Source organism: Mustela nigripes, chromosome 15 (genome assembly GCF_022355385.1).
Source record: "Mustela nigripes isolate SB6536 chromosome 15, MUSNIG.SB6536, whole genome shotgun sequence".
Taxonomy (NCBI): domain Eukaryota; kingdom Metazoa; phylum Chordata; class Mammalia; order Carnivora; family Mustelidae; genus Mustela; species Mustela nigripes.
Window position 1 is genome coordinate 84,555,469 of NC_081571.1, and position 14,950 is coordinate 84,570,418.

The 14,950-nt window shown below is 60.5% G+C and overlaps 1 protein-coding gene across 2 annotated transcripts in view; it reads left to right on the forward strand.

The window, feature by feature from the left end:
• The window catches only part of TMCO3 (transmembrane and coiled-coil domains 3), a 35,837-nt gene extending 21,957 nt beyond the window's left edge, over nt 1-13,880 (forward strand). For both annotated transcript variants that reach the window (XM_059377589.1, XM_059377588.1), the window contains 5 exons: nt 2,275-2,470; nt 5,982-6,132; nt 10,123-10,202; nt 11,304-11,453; nt 13,251-13,880. In XM_059377589.1, coding sequence (XP_059233572.1) covers nt 2,275-2,470; nt 5,982-6,132; nt 10,123-10,202; nt 11,304-11,453; nt 13,251-13,364 — 691 coding nt within the window. In that variant the 3' untranslated portion in view covers nt 13,365-13,880. The remainder of the gene's footprint in view (nt 1-2,274; nt 2,471-5,981; nt 6,133-10,122; nt 10,203-11,303; nt 11,454-13,250) is intronic.
• Nucleotides 13,881-14,950: the final 1,070 nt, after the last annotated feature.

A 14,950-nucleotide genomic window follows, 5' to 3' on the forward strand; every position in this document is an offset into this window, starting at 1 on the left:
GACCTGGCCCCGCACCCCGACCCGGGCCCGCACCCCGACCCGGGCCCCGCCGCCCGCCCCGGCCCCGCACCCGGACCCCGGCCCCACCCCGGCCCGGCCCTGGCCCCATCGCCCGACCCGACCCGACCCCGGCCCCGCCCCGGCCCCGCCGCCCGCCGGACTGCCGGGCCCGCGCTGCTGTCGTCCATGCGGGCGGGGGCGCGCCTGGCAGAGCGGCCCGGGGTCGGCAGGGGACGGGGACGGGGGTGTGGGGGCGGCCTGCGGGAGGGGCTGGTGCGTGCGCGTGTCCGCGTGCGCGTGTCCGTGCGCGCGCGCCCCTCGGTGGCTCCGGGGTCGCGTCCCCGCGGGTACCGAGTCGCCGGGTCCTCCCGTCCGTCCGGCCCGTACGGTCGCCGCAGGGCGCGGGGAGGTCGCGCGGCGGAGACGGACGCGCAGGCGGGGAGCCCCCGGGAGCGCGCGGCGCCGGCCCGTCCTCCGCTGCTTCCGCGGGACGCGCTCCTGCCCCACTCGGGCCGCGGCGCGGACTCGGCTGCGTCGGCCGCGAGGTCCCCCGGCGGGCGGTCTCGGGAGCGCGTCCCGCGTCTCGGCTCCGGGGGCCGCCGGCCGGGCTGTGCGGCCGGACCCGGGGCTGCGCGTTCCCCGCCGCGGGCGCCGTCGAGGGTCCGCACGGCCGAGCCCTGCACCCCGGGCGGCCGCGGCGTGTCCCCCCGGGTCCCGCGGTAGCGCTTCGGGCGCGGTTGCGGGTCCCTGCGGAAGCCTGTGCGGATCTTTGCGGGGATTTTCCCTAAATGACGGATTCGGTTTGCTTCATGCCGCTGCGGCGCTCGGGCCCCGGGTCACGCGTCCTCCCCGGCCCGTCGGCCGCTCCCGGGCGCTGCGCTCTGGCCGCCCCCGACGGCCGCCTGGGGCCGCTGCTTCTCCGGCTCTCATTCCGCCGGTTTCTACCCCTGTTCTTCCTCTTGGTGCCCCTCACTCTGCGGTTACTTCGCGGTTGTTTCCAGGTTCTCGTGCCGTGGCGTCGGTGACCGACTCGAGCCGTTTCCCTCCTCTGCCCGACCGGGGCTGCGGATTTTCCGTGCGGCTGGCGGCAGCCGCGGTCTGGCACGGTGACTTACTGCGGTTCTGTCCCCCTTGGGCTCAGTCACCGCAGAGCATCTCCTCCGATGCTTCCTCTCCGACCGGCCTTACGTCGAAGTCCGATGCTACCTGCACGAGTTCTCGGAGGTTTTCCTGTTCTTGTCTTTCTGGTTTCTGGTTGGATTCCACTGTGGTCACGGGGCAGACGGGCTGTGTGTGACGTCACCTCTCCTGAGTTTGTCCGGGTGCTGGGCTTCTGGACTCCGATATGGTCGGAGTCCCTCGGAAACAGAATGTGCATCGTGTGCGGGCTGCCAGGGCTCAGCCCGCCGGCCCCTACGCTGGCCTCCCTCGTGGGAGCCCGCCAGGAGCCTTCCACCGGGTCGGCGCTCGAGCCCGGCTGAGGCTCCTTGCCCCACGTGATCGGTCGTGTGCCACTTGACGTTTGTGCCCGTGGCTGCAAGTGTAAGCTTCGACTAGCGGTGAATCCCCGCCTAGTAGTCAGATTGGTGTTCTTCCACTGAGAACTTTTAAACCAGGATTCTAGACTAAATCGTTTCATAAATACGATGAACCAAGTTCTCAAAAATAAATTTAATTAAGTTAAAAATATGCGTTCTTCTTGTAAAAATAAACACGCCGTAGTGCCTTTCTTTGGAGTTTTTTGACTGAGATCTAGAATACATTCCGAGAAGTAAATACGTCTTCTAATAGGAGCTCAGCCCCGAATCCTGTTCTCTGCGACGAAGTAACAGACAGGAAATTCAGGGTTCTGGCTTGGCCACAAGGGGCTCTTGGGCGGCAGGTCGCTGGGGTCCTGTGGCTGGACTTCAAGGGCTGAGCCTGCAGGGTGACGGTCGCCCCAGGAGGAATTTCGAGTGGGGGTTAGTTCCTGCTGAGGAGTTCTGTCCCCAGTCACGGAGCCGTGTGAGCTGCGGTCAGGAGTCCTCATGCCCCATAACACATATTTGCTTCAAAGTTGATGGCAAAGCAGTCGTGCTTGCATATCTGATTCAAAGAATTAATTTGAACCAAGTTGTTTAGAATTAATGGGATTGATAGGTTTTTAGTATTTGGAAATAAAAATGATTTGGGAAGTTTGTTTAGTAACATGAAGGAAAAACGAGTGGAACCATTTTGTCGGGTGTCAGGGAGGGTGTTCCGGAGGTGAAATAACACCCCTTTCTTCTCTCCTAGCGTTGTCATGGAGACTCTGCGGATCCTGGCTTTGGTGGGTCAGATCCTCTTCTCGCTGGCGGCCGCTTGTCTTCTGTGTCTTGTTGTAAAGACTTACCTCGTTGGGCCGTATTACCGGAGACTGCGCGTAGAAGGCAAAGGAAACAAAGAGATCCTTATCTTAGGAGTCTCTGCTTTCATCTTTTTAATGTTGATGGTAATTCTCACATACCTGTTACTTACGTACGGACTGGGAAGCTTATGACCAGTTCTTTATCTTTTTATTTTAATGTACTTGAAATATTTGAAACCACGTGGCCGTATTTTTCTTGTGTGCACAGTCATTCCTCTCCCTCAGTATTCATTCAACAAGCTAAACCTGTTTGCTCCCATACTTTTCAAGATTTTATTATTGAGACAGAATGAGTCGGGGAGGAGCAGAGGGAGAAGTCGGTTCCCTGTGGAGCAGGGAGCCTGACGCGGGACTCGATCCCAGGACCCTGAGGTCGTGACCTGAGCAGCGGACTGAACGTCCCAGCTGCCCCCGTTCATTAGGCACTTGGTGGAAAGGGCTCCTCAGGTGTGGGACTGCAGGAGGTCGGCCTGGCTTCGACAGCCGCGTGGACTGCCGGCATCACCCGCGTTACGCTGTCCCAGACTTTGGGACAGCTGTGTCTGAAATCGGATTAACCGTTTACAACAGGTTTTAGTCCCATCCGGTGACGACAAAGCTGGTCAGCAGTGTAGCTTCTTTTGCCTTAATGTGAAAATTTGGAAAAAAAAAAAAAAATAGGTTCATTTCAGAAGCAGCGTTCTTAAAGGATATGCTCCTAGTGAGAGAACGGGGAGAGGCTGTCAGAGCCCCGCAGACGGTCCACGGCGCTGGCGTCGCCTGCAGCCCCGCAGCTGCCCTCCCCACCAGGTTCACGCAGAAGCTCAGCTGGGAATGTGCGCAGCGGCTGTTTCACAGCAGCCAGACCCCCCCGGTCCTCCAGCAGGTGCCCGGTTCCACCAGCTGTGGTCCGGCCGCACCAAGAGGACCGCCCAGGTCTGAAACAGCTGGTGCATGAGTCTCCAGGGAATTATCCCGAGCAGGAAAAGCCAGCCCTGAGGTCACATACTGTGTAATTCTACTCATGTGACGTTTACGATGACAGAACTTCAGAAATGGAGGGAAGCTTACGGTTGCCAGGAGGTGAGGAGAGGGTGGGGGAGGATCCTTGTCACGGACCCTTGCGTGTGTCAGCACCGTGTTGCGTCCATAGCCTGGCTGTGATCTCGTGCCCTGATTAGGAAGACGCCACCACTGGGGGCCCGGGCAAGGGGTGTGTGAGATCTCCTTGGACGGTTTCTGACCCTGCAGGTGAATCGACACTTCCCTCAAAACTAAAAGGTTAGTTTTAAAAGGTTAATTTTAATTTAAAGGACTTCAGCAAAAACTGTTTCCTCGTGTATGATTTAATCGTCTACTCGTATTTTATAATCTTGGCAGAAGTCTAAGATTCGCTTCTGCTCACGTGCGTGACGTGTTTCATTTTCTTACATTGCTTTGTCCATTCTGGAGAAATTTTCATCTTGACAATGACATCTGGCAAAGCCGTGTTGCCCGGACGACTTCCGTCTGTCTTCCCAGCGGCTGCGCAGGTTCCGCTGCTTTCCTCCTGAGAAGCTGCTCGGGTCCCCCGCGCGTCCGGTGCCGGCCAGCTCGCTCATGAGATGGTCTTACAGCTCAGACACCCTCGGTGCCCTGAGATAGTGCGACACAACCCCTCCTCTGCTGTTGGCTGCTGGGCTTGGTTCCCGTTGACGGCTCCCCTTGGCGTGCTCCCGGCTGGGCATGTGGGTGTCGGCTTGCTGGTGCTGAGGTGGGCGCCAGGCCGCCAGGGTCGCGCTGTGTCCCCCCCCCGCGCCGCGGAGCGGTCAGGGTCTCCGCACCCCCCTGCACCCGTGCGGTGTCTCCTCAAGGCTTTGACTCCACGTCCCTCCCGAGCTGGTGGACGCCCCTCCTTGAGGCCGGCCCGTCAGAAGCCTCGGGTCGTTTTCTGTTGCATTGGCTGTTTCTCTTACTCATTTGTAGGAATTTTTAACATATTCTGGGAAACTTTTTGTCTTTGCTTCTTTGTCCTAAAAGTACATATAACAGAATCAGCCACTTTAGCCCTTTTAATGGACGCGTACAAGTTTTCCGCATGTTGACAGCACCGTGCGCCAGTCCGCGCTGTCTGAACATTTCTGTCACTGCTCCCCAAAACCCGGACTCCCCCAGGCTCGCCCCTCCCCCCGGGCCCAGTGACCGCGCTCCTGCTTTCTGCGCACGCGGACTCACCCGTGCGTCCCTGCTCTGAGGGGGCACCCTGGGTTTCCGCGCTCTGCTCCTTTATGGCCGAAATTCTCTGTCCTGTGTGTTTGCTTAGAACCTTCTCGTCCATGACTGTCCTGTCCGTTCTCTTGGTAGCGTTTTTAATAAACGGAAGTTCTTGGTTTTCCTACGCTCCAAGCTCCAGGTGGCGGACGGATGGCGCTCGGCGGCCCCCCGCAGGTTGTGTCTTCCCGGGTCGGAGGCCGTGTCTCCTGCAGGACGGCCTGCTGTGCTGCTCTGCTGCTCGCCAGAGAGCTGCGGCCGTCGGGGCGCCGGGGTACATGGGGTGCGGGGCCGTGTGCGACATCTGGTGCTGCATGTGGCTGTCCACGCCGCACTGGGGCGCAGGTCACCTTGTCAGAAGCCAAGAGGTGTGTGAGTGCGTGGGTGTGAGCACAGGGGCATGAGTGTGGGCACACGTGTGTACGAGTGTGTGGTTGTACGTGTGCTCGTGTGAAGGGACGTGTGAGTGTGAGTGAGCACAGGCATGCAGGTCCACCTGTACGTGTCTGACTCTCCACTTGCCCCGCCTGCAGCCCGGCTCCCCAGGCCCTCTGGGGCTCTCCGGCAGCCGCGAGGTCTCAGTCTGCTCGGCTGAGCCGCTGCTGCAGGGGTGCAGGTGCAGGAAGAGCCCGGGCCCCGGCCTGCGAGCCACGGCCCGTGGGCGCCCCGTGCACGGCCGCTCCTGCGCAGGTTTCTCGGGCTTCGTGGTGTTTGGTGTGAGGTCGTGCGTTCTGTCGTGGGGCTCGTCCCGGGCGTGGTTGCGGAGCGAGTTTCTCTCCCGTCCCTCTCTGCTGGCTGCTGGCCTCTGTGTGTGGCTTCGCTTCCGCGGAGGAAGACGCCGCGGCTGCTTTCAGGCCATTTTGCGTCGGGATCGCCTCGCAAAGGAGCGCACCCGAAGCTTTGCATATGACGGCTGTCAGCAGGAGCCCTGGAACCCGGACCTGGGCGGCGGCCCGGCCGCTGGACATGCGGGCGCCCCCGTCTGGGGTCCTGTGCCCTCGGGCTTTGCTGGCCACACTGCCCTCGACATGCCCTTGGCTGGAGATGCAACGGTTTACGTGAACGTGTTTTCTTGGCATAGTTGGGTAGTCCGAGTCAGGATAAAAAAATCTGCCACAAATATTTAAAATAAACTTTAAAAAATATTGTCATTCAAAAATTTGAATGATTACTTCAAATATTTTAATTTTTTTCTGTATATGGCAGATTCAACTCACATTTACTTGCTCTGTGTGTCTCCGCTCATCCCCACAGAGGCCCCTCTGGGGACTTCAAGATGAGCCTTTGCTGTGACGACACACCTGCCTTTGGGCATGAACCCACCCCCTGTTTGTGAGTGACATGTGGCCCTTCCGTCTCCCCCCAGGTCACGGAGCTGCTGAACATCTCCATGGAGCTGGGCTGCTTCCTGGCCGGCGCGCTCATCTCTTCCCAAGGCCACATGGTCACCGAGGAGGTCGTGGCTTACATTGAGCCCATCCGCGACTTCCTGGTTATCATCTTCTTCGCGTCCATAGGTAACCGCCCTTGCACACCGGGACAGTCACGTGGTGGCTGTGAGACTTCTCCTACTCACGTATTTCTGTCTGTGCAGCCAGAACAGCTCCAGAGTAGTTGGGGTCTGCAGAGAGATCTTATTAGAAAGGGGACATTTGCACTCGGGAACGTTAACTTGTTGGTCAGCGGCCATACTCCGGGGGTGCTCAGATGCCCTTGGGGAGGACAACCCCCACCTTCAACTCCGTGGGAAAGGCACAGGTGCCCAGCAGGTTAGCAGCTTAAAGTCAGCACCAAAACGGGACATTAGGGAGGGAAGATTAACTTTGATGCCAGAAAACTCAGCTGCTCTGCCAGTGCCCCTTTGTCGGGCGCCTTCACCTGGCGTGACCATGCAGTGGCCGCCTTCCGCCAGGAAGCTCCTCACCACGCCTCTACCCGCTGATGGGCTCGGGGCCACCCCAGCGAGACCCAGAACCTCGAAGAGCACGGGCGGCCGGTCCTGAGAGCAGGGTGCAGGGTAGGAGACCGCCTGTCACCCGGCAAGATGAGACCCTTCGCGCTGCTGTAGGGGATGGGTGTCCGCGGTGTTCCGAGAGAACCTTCTCGCCCACACGTGCCCCTCACGCTGCCTTCCCCATCCGTCCCCACCCCATCGCTTGTCCGCTGTCCTGGTGTCTGGGTCTGTGTGTCTCTGTCCCTCCTGCCCCCAGGTCCCCGCATCCTGCCCCCTCCTTCCGACCGCTGCTTCTCTCGGTGAGGACCCGTGAGGCCGACAGGTGCCGGCTCCCTCTGACTGGGTCCTGGGCCGCACTCCCCCGGGGCTGCATCGCACTGACCCCGTGTGGCTCGCGTCCTGGCTGCGGGGCTGCGGGGCTGCGGCAGCGTGCGCTGGCTTGATGAGGAAGCCCTGCAGACGCGCTCCGACAGGCACGCTGGGCTCTTCCTCACGTTAGGGCTCTTGACCCGCAGAGATCGCAGGTGCCCAACGACGAGATGGCGCCGCATGTTTCTGCTTTGATGCATCACGTTCAGCCGAGAAGCGTGTGCACCCTCCCCCCACTCGGGACAGAGCCTTTCTTTTTAGCGTTCCAAGCAACACGGAAGTGTTCTGTTTGGGACGATGCCTCAGTGACGTGCACACGAACCTGGTCCCTGACCCCTGCCCTGCGTCAGGCCCTGTGGGGGCTGGAGGACTGGAGGGCCCATGGGCCACAGTCCGTTCTGGGCGGGGCGAGTGACCCTGGGGTCCCAGAACCACAACGGGGGCACCGAGGGGCCTGACCGAGCTCTGAGCAGTGAGACCAGTGTGACCAGCAAAGGGCAGTTTGGGGCCTGGAGTGAATGAGGGCCCCCCGAGGGCTGAATGCCGAGGTAGCAGCCGCTCGGGGAGGGGGGTTCAGTCCAGATGGCGGGACCCTCAGAGGGCAGGAGGGCCCCAGGTGCGCTTGGTGGGGGGCAGTGCAGACTCCACCCCGGTGTCCCTCTTGCTCGAGGTGACGCTGGCTCCGTTCCTCATCACGGCACAGCTGGTACCTGACTTTGTGATCCCTGTGTCATTGAGAGACCCTGGACCCTTTTCTTTGTGCTGCTTTGTTTTAAAGACTCTTTATTTGAGAGCACGAGCAGGGGGAGAGGGAGAAGCAGGCTTCACACTGAGCAGAGAGTCAGATGCGGGGTTCGATCCCGGGACCCCGAGACCTGAGCCGAAGCGTCCTTGTCCATGCTGTGTTGATGAGTATTTGAGCCATGGCTCTGGCTGCCCAAACGGTTGCCAGCGTCCGGCTGACCATAGAGCTGAGGAGGCCTCTTCCTGGTCTGCAGGTGGCTGTCTGCTTGCTGGATCCCCATGTGTCCTTTCCTGGGACACAGTGTGCTCGGGGACAGACAGGTGGTGGAGAGATAGACACATGGAGACCAAGGAAGGGCTGCAGGGGAGGACTCCCGCGTCCCCTTCCCTTACGAGAACACCAGTCCTGCCGGCTCAGGCAGCCACCCTGTGACCTCTTGTCACCCTTAGTACCTCCGGAAGCTGTCTCCGGATGCAGTCACATGGGCTTGTGGCCTCAGCATATGAACTGGGGCAGCTTGGTCAGGGCAGCTCTAGAGGCAGAGCGGAGTGGAGGTGACCAGGCCCGTGTGGCCCTCTACCACCTGCCTGACCACAGTGATGAGTCCCTGTCACTTCTCACCTTACGGATGAAGCCCGGGACATGGGTTTTTTTTTTAAGATTTTATTTATTTGTTGAGACAGAGACAGAAAGCGAGCATGAGAGAGGTCAGAGGGAGAAGCAGACTGCCCGTAGAGCAGGGAGCCTGACGCGGTGCTCGAGCCCACAACCCCGGGATCATGACCCGAGCTAAAGGCAGTTGCCCAACCAACTGAGCCACCCAGGTGTCCTTTTTTTTTTTTTTTACGTGTTTCTTGTTCCAGACTTTTCGCCAAGGATTTCAGCCTCTCGGATCCCTCCCTGGGACACAGAGAGGAGTCCAGAAGTGGGCACGGCCCCTCCTCATTCTCGGAGGTGCCCTGGAGGCCGCTGTGGGCCCCGGTGGGGTGGGACGGCCCCGCCTGACATCGGCGGGCCTAGTGCATGCGTGAGGTGACTGTGGGGCTGGTGTTGACGAGCAGACCACGTGCCACGTTCTGGTTCCCATGCCGTGTTTGCTCATTCGTCCCGAAGTTCACATCTGCAGAGAGGTCGGGAGGCTCATGGGGGTCCATGCTTTGTTGGCGGTGGCCCTGGCGTGGGCGTGCGGAGCCTGTGCCCCTTGTGCTGTCCCAGGAGCGTGGGTGGTATCTGTTGAGAGGATGAATGAGTGAAAGGCCGTAAGCAGGAGCACTGGTGGCCTGCGTGCCTCAGCATGGACTTTGTCTCTGTCCCCGAGCCTTGTATACGTGGCGCTCTGCTCCCAGCACGGAGGTCCTGAGTGGGTAGTGTCCTCACCAGAGTGGAGAGCCTCTGCCGTCTGGCCTGTGTGCCTGGGCCCAGCACACAGTTACCCTCGGGCTAGGGAGGCCCCTGAACCTTGAGGCAAGTCAGCAGCGCAAGCATCAGGGTGCCTGGTGGGGGATGGGCGGGCAGGGCTCCGCTCCCCGATCTGAGGCCGGCATGGTCGGAGAAGCGGGCACAGGAGTGCTCACGCCAGTCACTTCCTACTGCGGGTGACACTGTGACGAGTTGGAGGAGCACAGGTGCAGCCAGAGCTGGTCCATACCTGTCGTGCCAGTGGGCCGAAGACCCCGGAATCAGATCCTGCCCTGCTGGGTGCGCCCTGGGCCGGGGTGGGGGGGGGGCGCAGGGAGCACCGCAGGTTGGGGAGGAGGCCGAGGCAGACCCGCGAAGAGGGACTTTGCTGGGAAGGGGGTGGGGCAGGTGCTCGTCAGCTGCCCCGGTTGGTGCAGCAGGGCTGTCCGGGGCGGAGGTGTCTGCATTCCAGGGACGAGAAGGCTGTCTTCTTGGGTTTGTGTTTCTGAGTCAGACGGGGAGACGTGGGCTGCTGAGGGGCCGCGTGTGTTCCTGCTCCGACGTGAGCTCCAGGGTCCTCCCTCAGGGGTGTGGGGCCGGCCGCCGAGTGAGGAGGGGCTCCCCGGCACGCAGAGCCTCCCAGCAGGCACAGCTGCGGCGGGAAAACTGTTCTCGGGGGTTTTGTCAGGGCAGCAAGCGGCTGCGAGTGGCCAGGCTTCTTCTCCCTTTGTGTCTGCACCTGGCGTGGAATGTTTTCACAAATGAAGGTGACTCGGCCGCTGCCTGCTGTGCCTTTGCCGAGTGCTGGCGGTGAGGTCTGCTGGAGGGTAGCCCTCGGCACCGGGGCCACTGTCCCCGCGGCCCCCCGGCTCTGGGGCCGCCAGCAGCGTGAGCCATGCGTGCAGGGCCCCGTGGGGTCACACTCACCGGGTGGCTTTGTCTGGGTCGAGGAGAAAGGAAGCCTGAGCGTCCCGGCCTGGGGACTGGAGGATGAGGCGGGCGGGCCCGCGAGAGTGACCGTGTCTGTCCTTGCCCTCGCAGGCCTGCACGTGTTCCCCACCTTCGTGGTGTACGAGCTCACCGTCCTGATGGTCCTCACGCTGTCGGTGGTGATCATGAAGGTATGGAGTCTCCTGGGTGCTTTGCGGCAGGCACAGCACCCGTCATTTTCTGATTTATGGGTCACAGAGCCTAACTTCCGACCCGCAGTGACACTGAGTCTGCAAAGCTCCAATGAGGCCACTTACCCAGAGCCCCTCCTGCCTTCCAGCACTCTGGGCACTGGGCAGGGGAGGACCAGGGCCTTGGGGTTTGTTTTCCTTTATTGGCCTCAGAATCGGGTATGTTTGATATGGGGAGTCACGAAAGCGGAGCCAGGAACGTGACTTGCGGACGTCCCAGGAGGCCCCAGGCCTCGGATGTTCTTCCCCAGTGTACATCTCACTGTTGCTGTGTTTTCTAATTATTGTAAGATTTTTGCCCACTAAATCGGTGGTTTATTGTAGGAGGCTGTAACTCAGGAACAGCCAGCTAGAAGAAGTGCCGCAGGCAGGGCCCTGGGGCGGGGCAGGGGCCACCCAAGCCTGTCCGGGCACCCCACGAATGTCCCATTTAGCAGCCGCTGAGGATTCCCTCCTGGCTGCCGGTCCCCTGTGATGGGAGACTCTCCAGTTGCCGCGTTAACATTCATTTGGGGGTCCCGGGACCTGTCCGGTGGCTGTCTGCCTCTGTAGATGATAGACGTTGACTGAAGATACCGGTTTTGTGAACGGGGATGGGAGGAGAGGGGGAGAATCTCACGCAGCAGACGCTGCCCAGCAGGGGCCCCACGGGGGCTTGATCTCACGACCCCACGATCAGGACCGAGCCCAGATCAAGAGTCGGACAGTGAACCCACAGCCGCCCAGGCACCCCTGACTTGAAGGAGCCCGAGTCCCAGGCGATTGTGGCGCTTGCCCCACGGGTTCCGGGCTGCTCTAGACTTTGCTCACGTGACAGATACGGTACTGTCCTTAGTGAGGTGTCCTTGAGGGCTGCCCGGTATCTACTGCTGTTGACTTCGTTTGGGGGAAGCCCAGCTGTCTGCTAGTGAGCCTGAACCTTGGTGTTACTCGGCGTGGTCTCTGTCCCTTGGGCTCTTCTGCACGTGTCCCCAGTGAGTCAGGCAAGGGCTCCTGTCTGGTTTCTGCTTGGCCGAGGCAGTGACCCAGACATCTTGGCAGTTTGCCCTGGCAGCTCTGGTCTTGTCTGTCCTCCTGCCGAAGAGCTGGCAGTACGTCAAGTGGATCGTGGCCGCGGGGCTGGCGCAGGTCAGCGAGCTCTCCTTCGTGCTGGGGAGCAGAGCACGCAGAGCGGGCATCATTTCTCGGGAGGTGAGTCTGCACCCACGTTCTGTGTGTGTTTGGGGAGCCCCGGCCCACACACCCGACCCTGGTGTCTGAGCACCCTTCCCGCCGCTGGCGTGGGGCCGGTGCGCCGCCTCTGCCCTGGCGTGGAGCGCTGACGCCGTTTTTGATGCTGCCCCGGCACCTTGGTATTTCTGGCAAAAAGAGAAAAACTGAGTCTGAAAGCTCCCCGCTAGCTCGTGCATGGCTGTCAGCCCAGCCAAGAGCCCCGGCCTTCCCGGGACTACGTCTGAGAACTCGGGTTTGAACCCTGAGACTGCTGAAAAGGCAGACCTGGAACGCTGTTAAGCGGAAGTCCCTGGTCTGTTTCGGGTTTTTTCACAAAATACGTTGCAACACTTGCCTCTGCGTCAAAGGTGAGTTTGGGTTGCTGTGAGAGATGCTTCTGAAGACACCGTGTCTCCAAGTTTTAGGGAGTTGGAATGAAAACTTCAATAGAAATGATGAGAAACTTCCTATGTATAAAATACATGGAGGTTTTTCTTGCATATCAATGGATCCAAAAGCTTGGGGTGTCTTTGCTCAGCTCCCTCCTTCCCCACCACAGTCTGAAGTGTGCAGGGTGCTAAGCCCCCTCGCGGTGCCTGCAAGGTGAGCCCCCCACCCCCACTTGCCTCCTTCCCCTTGGTCTCTGGTCCGATCATCCTGGGCCTGGCCTTCTCACCGGCCGGCTGGGCGCACGCCCGCTGCTGCTGTGCTCTTGCCTCTCCTCCCTTCCAGTCTCGTTCGTTTGCCCTTGGAAAACTGGCCGTGAGTTAGAACTCGATAGATAACCCTCTCATGACCCCTGGTTGTCACTTTACATTTGGCAAGCAGGACGTTGGTGCTTGGCTGGGGCCGGTGGGCTGTGGCCCCCACCCCAGGGTCAGTGGGCCACAGTCTGCCGTCCACCGTGGTAAGGCAGGTCCTTTAGAGCAGGGCCCGTGTGAGCCCCGAGTGATCAGAGGACCGGTGACGCTGCTGTTCCGGTGGACACAGGGTGGATGTTGAAGGGATTCTGCCATCGATGAATGGGTGAATGTCGGGTCATGGTGGAGGAGGGGCCAGGAGCCCGCACACGCTTCCGCACGCATCGGAACCACGGGGCCCGTTCACCAGGCCCACGGTTCTCGCTGAGGGACGGGCCGCTCTCCCATTGGGGATGTGGACGTCCAGGCTCACGGATGGCAGCTTCTACTCAGTAGTTCACTCAAACCTCGCGGGACCCCAGCCCCCCCCCCCCCGCACCTGACTTTAGTTTCGTCCTTCCTGTGCACACCTGTGTGAGCCGCTTGGGTGGGGCCTTGAACCGGGGCGGGCGTGTGCCTGCTGCCCGCTTACAGCGAGCCTGCCTCCCGTGGGCACCTGCTGCCGGTGAGCCCCCCTTCCCCCCGCCACCAGCCGCCTCCAGTAGCCGGCTCTGCACACCCGCCCCCTGATTTGGGCCAAGGGAGTACAGAAGCTCCTCCGGGTGCCTGGGACGCGCTGTAAGCGTTCAGACCTCCGAGCTTGGCCCCTCGTGCCTGCGCATGAGGGGGTGGGATGGAGCTCGGTTTGAAGAAGCGAGGGCTGAGGAGCAGCATCTGCGCCCGGGCTTCGTCCGAGACCTGCCCAGAGGCCACGTGCTCACTTCGCTGGCGGCCTGAGCCCTTGGGCTCCGGACCCCATCAGGGCGCAGGGCTCCCTGCCGCTCACGTCCACGTGTGCACGCGCCCCCGGCTCTGTGGGGTGTGCGGGGCACCTCCTGGTCCCGCGTGTGGCCGCCAACAGCCTTGCCTGTTGCAGGTGTACCTTCTCATCCTGAGCGTGACCACACTCAGCCTCTTGCTGGCCCCGGTGCTGTGGCGAGCCGTCCTCACCAGGTGTGTGCCGCGGCCGGAGAGACGGTCGAGTCCGTGAGGGGAGCGGCGGGGACGCGCGGCTTCAGAAGGGAGACCTGTGTGCGGCCACCCGTCCCTGGGAGCCCTTCGCCTCGGGGACTGAGCACTCCGTGGAGGGGGCTCCCCGTCCGCCAGGCGGGCCGGCCTCACACCGCGGCTTCGGGCCTTCCAGAGTAGCACGCTGCGTGGTCGGTCACGCACCGTGTACGTAGGACGCTGCGTTTTGCGGATCGCCTTGATGGTTTTGCCTGGATGTGCCTTTTTTTCTGAAATTAATCTTCATTTTCTATTGTTATTTCATCAGTTCATGATTTTTTGGTATAAAAAAATCAGAAAGGTTTTTTATTTATTCAACTTTTGTGTTGTAATCTGTTGGCCAATATTTGTTATCAAACATTTCTGTGATGTGAAATTTTAATTCTGGCAGTGAGTTTGGGAAGTTACTTCTAGTCCTTACTGCTTTCTAAAATAACAAATATCTTTCAAATGTCTATTTGTTTTCATTACAATAATCTTAAATAAAACACTCACGTCAGTTTGTCTTATGGATGTCGTTCTTTTAAAATACTTGTTTTGAATCATAAGATATGCGTGCTTCAATAAAGATCATTTATGATCAAAGAAGTTAATTGATATTTTTTGGAATTTTTTTAGATTTTCGTGTTAAACTAATCTTTGACAGTTTTCAAAGATCAGGATCATTTATACCCTGCCACGTCGTTCTCTAAGAGACCACGTGAATACCGTGCTATTTGCAAAGCCAAGCTGTCACTTTGACTTTTAAAGTATGTTTTTGTTCCCGTATGGCCCGTTTCCGAGAAACCAGGGCTGGGAGATCCGACCCTTACAGGGCTCCCCGGGGGGCGCCGTGAGTGGAGTGTCCCGTCAGGATGGGCTTCAGCAGCTGAGCAGTTCGACCAGCGTCCTTACCGCAGAGGAGCCGCCTGGGGCCCCTGCGACGACCTGCAGACGGGACCATGTGCGTTCCCTGTGGGAGTGAGCGAGCAGCGTCCGGTCCGCAGAGAATTGATGACAAGTGCTGCGGCCCGGCGGTCCTCATCTCTGAGCACCTCTGTGCCTCCCCTCCCGCTGCCGCCGGGTGAGGACGCGCGGGCAGGACACACCCTCTCACCTGCGCAGCCCCTGTTGCCCGGCAGGCGGCCTGCGCTCCGGAGGCCTCGGGGCGCCTCTTCTTCCATTTTGCATCCCCAGCGCCTGAGGGCAGAGCCGGGAGCTCGCAGTCGTGGTGAACGAGAGGGAACGTAAACTGATGTGCTGACCGAGTTGTCCCCAGGACACGGCGTGAATGTCGCCGACAGAACGGTGAGCGGAGTCGCCAGAAGGATGGGCCTCGGCAGGCGTCGGTGTGCGGGCGCCCCCCGCGGGGCTCCGGCCGCAGTGCGTGGCCTCGTGAACTTCCTCTCGCCTCTCAGGGCGCAGCGTCCACAGCTGCGCCATGCGGCGAGGCCACAGAGCCGTGTCCGCCCCTTCCTCACGCTCCCTCCTCATCCAGGCTGGGGAGCTCAGCTCTCTGCTCCCCGCTCCTGTGAGCCCCTGCCACTGCCGCCGCCAGCGTGTCCTCTGCGTGCACTGGCCGTTCGCCAG